The sequence below is a fragment of the Otolemur garnettii genome, unplaced genomic scaffold (genome assembly GCF_000181295.1).
Source record: "Otolemur garnettii isolate 467f Iridium unplaced genomic scaffold, OtoGar3 scaffold00140, whole genome shotgun sequence".
Classification (NCBI taxonomy): Eukaryota; Metazoa; Chordata; class Mammalia; order Primates; family Galagidae; genus Otolemur; species Otolemur garnettii.
The window spans coordinates 490,995-494,863 of NW_003852535.1; the positions used below are offsets into that span (position 1 = coordinate 490,995).

General features: G+C 49.6%; 1 protein-coding gene across 2 annotated transcripts in view; it reads right to left on the bottom strand.

Moving 5' to 3' along the window:
• Positions 1-3,649, bottom strand: part of LOC100958745 (HRAS-like suppressor 3) — a 31,523-nt gene extending 27,874 nt beyond the window's left edge. Inside the window, exons 1-2 of one of the 2 annotated variants that reach the window (XM_023518515.1) lie at positions 3,575-3,649; positions 3,107-3,184 (exon numbers count right to left, since the gene is read on the bottom strand). In XM_023518515.1, coding sequence (XP_023374283.1) covers positions 3,107-3,121 — 15 coding nt within the window. In that variant the 5' untranslated portion in view covers positions 3,122-3,184; positions 3,575-3,649. Of the gene's footprint in view, positions 1-3,106; positions 3,185-3,538 lie in introns of both variants that reach the window. The other variant, XM_003798577.3, reaches the window with a different exon arrangement.
• Between the last annotated feature and the right edge of the window lie 220 nt (positions 3,650-3,869).

The window sequence follows — 3,869 nt, forward strand, 5'->3', positions numbered from 1 at the left end:
GGCTCTGTCTCAAAAAAAAAAAAAAAATTTTTTTTTAATTTTTTGCTTTTTATTTTGATTCATTTATTTATTTACTTTTGAGACAGAGTCTCACTTTGTCACCCTCAGCAGAGAGGGTGCCTGCTACAATGCAGAGAGCTGTGGCATCACAGCTCACAGCAACTTCAAACTCTTGAGCTTAAGCAATTCTCTTTTTTATTTATTTTTTTTTTTTTGCATTTTTTGGCTGGAACTGGGTTTGAACCCACCACCTCCGGTATATGGGGTCAGAGCCCTACTCCTTTGAGCCACAGGCGCAACCCATTAAGCTATTATCTTGCTTCAATCGCCCAAGTAGCTGGGACTACAGGTGCCACAACAATGCCCAGCTATTTTTTAGAGACAGGTTCTCACTCTTGCTCTGGCTGGTCTCAAACTCCTGAGCTCAAGTGATCGGCTCGCCTCCACCTCCCAGAGTGCTGCGATTACAGGCAAGAGCCACCGTGCAGGACCTTTTTTGTTTGCTTTTTAATTTCTCACACTACGCATTTGTTCTGAAGAACTGATTTTTTAAAAAAGACATAGCCAAAATTGTAATTCTATTATGAAATAGAATTTTTGTAAATCTTTGCCAAATTAACCTAATGTTTAAGGCTTTGCCTAACTCTGTCTCTTTGTTGTTTCATGACAAAACAGCTTTTTTTTTTTTTTTTTTTGAGACGGAGCCTCAAGCTATCCCCCTGGGTAAAGTGCCATGGCATCACAGCTCATAGCAACCTCCAACTCCTGTGCTCAAGCGAGTCTCCTGCCTCAGCCTCCCAAGCAGCTGGGACCACAGGCTCCCGCCACAACGCCTGGCCATTTTTTAGTTGCAGCCATCATTGTTGTTTGGTGGGCGCGGGCTGGGGATTCGAACCCGCCACCTTAGGTGTATGTGGCTGGCGCCTTAGCCGCTTGAGCCACAGGCGCCGAGCCAAAACAGCTTTTGAAATAAAAATCCAAAGTTCTCTTCAGGCTCAGTGCCTATGGCTCAAGTGGCTAAGGTGCCAGCCACATACACGTAAGGTGGCAGGTTCAAATCCAGCCCAGGCCCGCCAAACAACAATGATGGCTGCAACCAAAAAAATAGCCAGGTGTTGTGGTGGGCACCTGTGGTCCCAGCTACTTGGGAGGTAGAGGCAGGAGACTCGCTTGAGCCCAGGAGTTGGAGGTTGCTGTGAGTTGTGATGCCACGGCACTCTACCCAGGGGGACAGCTTGAGGCTCTGTCTCAAAAAAAAAAAAAAAGTTCTCTTCAATCAACTGTGAGCAAAGAGGGATTGATATATCTAACTCTACTGAATAACTGAACAAGAATATGCAAAGAAGATCAATTCTGACAAAGTCCCAGACAATTTTTCAGAAGTTAAGTTTCCAACACAGAAATTACAGTTTAGGCCAGGCACAGTGGTTCACGCCTGTAATCCCAGCACTCTAGGAGGCCGAGGCGGGTGGATTGCCTGAGCTCATGGGTTTGAGACCAGCCTGAGCCAGAGCAAGACCTCGTCTCTCAAAATACCTGGGCACTGTGGCAGTCACCTGTAGTCCCAGCTACTTGGGAGGCTGAGACAAGAGAATCACTTGAGCCCAAGAGTTTAAGATTGCTGTGAACTATGACACCACAGTACTCTACCTAGGACAACAAAGTGTGACTGTCTCAAAAAAAAAAAATTACCAAGTCTCTATAAAGAATATCAGAAAAAATGAATTGGCAATCAAAAAAACTTATAGCGTTATTATTATTTTTTTTTTTTGAGACAGAGCCTCGGGCTGTCACCTTGGGTAGAGTGCTATGGCATCACAGCTCACAGCAACCTCCAACTTCTGGGCTCAAGCGCGTCTCCTGCCTCCGCCTCCCAAGTAGCTGGGACCACCACAGGCGCCCGCCACAACACCTGGCCATTTTTTGGTTACAGCCATCATTGTTGTTTGGCGGGCCCAGGCTGGATTTGAACCCGCCACCTTAGGTGTATGTGGCTGGTGCCTTAGCCACTTGAGCCACAGGCGCCGAGCCTATAGTGTTATTATTATTAAACACGGAGATCAACCCATATGTAAGACTAAGGCTTTCTTCCTCTTTTTCAAAAATACACAAATGCAATTGAAAGCTACTAATCCATTACTTTTTCCTGCTTTTGCAGTATCATTTACTTTATTTTTCTTTTCTTTTTAATTGGCACGATTATATACACAAAGTTTAATAAAAGAAAATGTTCACACATGCTTTTTTCTGAATATTATTACCATTCATTTCATGATTATTGCTGAAAATAATTTTGTCAGATAGGGGAGAGGGGTATTAAAAAGTGACAAACACACCAGAGACAATCCACACCAGGCTCTGTGTAAAGTTCCCTACACAGACTGAAATAGGAATGAGGAGGACTGTATGAATTATGGTTGAACCCTCAGTATGTGTACCAGGCACTGTTCTAAGCACTTCTAAGTATGAAGTGATACAAACTTCACTCTGGGGAACAGTGGATTTGAACTTGACCAAAGTCTCACAGCCAGGTGCTCAGTGGAAACACAATCCCAGGTGGGTCCATCTCAAAAACCTGTATTCTGAACGCCCTCTGCTGCAGTCCTGCCTAGTTGAAGAGAGGCATTTGCCAACCCCCTGTTATGACTTCTGAACCGCAATGCAGGTTAGAAAGAGGAAAAGCCAGAGCCAAAAGGTCTGTACAGTCAGGGCCTGGAGCTGCAGGTCCAGCCTCAGACATTCAGCCCCAAACCTCAGACATTCAGCCCAAAAGCCTGTCCCCAGGTCCGGGTTTGACTCAGGAGGGCGGCCCCCAACTTCCATGGAGAGACCGCGCCCCTAGCTGCCTCCCTCCAAAAGGTCCTGTCTTCCTTGGACCTGTCTCTGGCAAGGCAGCCTCCAAACCGGCCTTCTGCCTTTGCAGGGGCAAGGACCGAGACAACTCCAACAGATGGCTGCTGATCCACCTCGGACACCCCGCGCCAGGTGCTGATCACATCTTCAAGGATCCTCTCTCCAAAGTAAAAAGTCAGACTCCAGGACAAAGAGTCATCATCAAAACACCACCCCCACCCTGCCTAGTCCCAGGCCCCAGCCCCACACTTACAATGGGCGCGCGCATCTTATGTCCCGACGTGCACCTCACGGTCGGCCTCTATCTCGCTTGATCAGTCGCGTTAAGTGCCTGAGGCAGGAGGGGCAGGGATTCAGTACATCTTTAACAGATAACTGCGTCCCCAAGGTCCCAGGGGAGTGTGGCTCCTGGTGGGGAGGCCTTGCAGTGCACCCGTGACCCCTCCAAAAGCAAACACCTCACTCCCTTCAAGTGCCTCCCGCCTTTGGCCTTGAATGGATGAATCCCTCCAAGTGGAGCAGGGAAGGTGCGCCAGACACCCGACACCCCAGGCACGGCTGGCCAGCTGGGTTGGCGTTGGCTTCCCTGAAAGTCAGCGGCCCAGGTGGCCGCGGCGGCTCATCTAACTAGTTTATTCTCGCCGCACCCAACTCTACCGCCTCCAAGGCAACCCAAGCGCCTCACCGTTGTCTGCGTCCCAGAAAGGACGGCTCCACTCACCGCACGGACTTGCGAGGCAATCCAGCGGGAACCGGTTTAAGGACCACAGAGTCCCAGCCACTGAGGTCACGCGGCCCCTCCCCGTGGCTGGCTAATGAAGCCTCGCAGAGCTCCCTGCCGGACCTCTGGGGACAGCTGAACCGCCTCTCCCCACGCCCTTCCGCACCGCAGACCCAGCCCTCCAGCCCCGCCTTGCCAGGCTCTGCGCCCGGAGCTCCCTCCGCGCAGGCATTGGAGAGTGTTGTTTTACACTTGAACTCTGTACACACACCGACCTGCGCCGCTATGACCCATT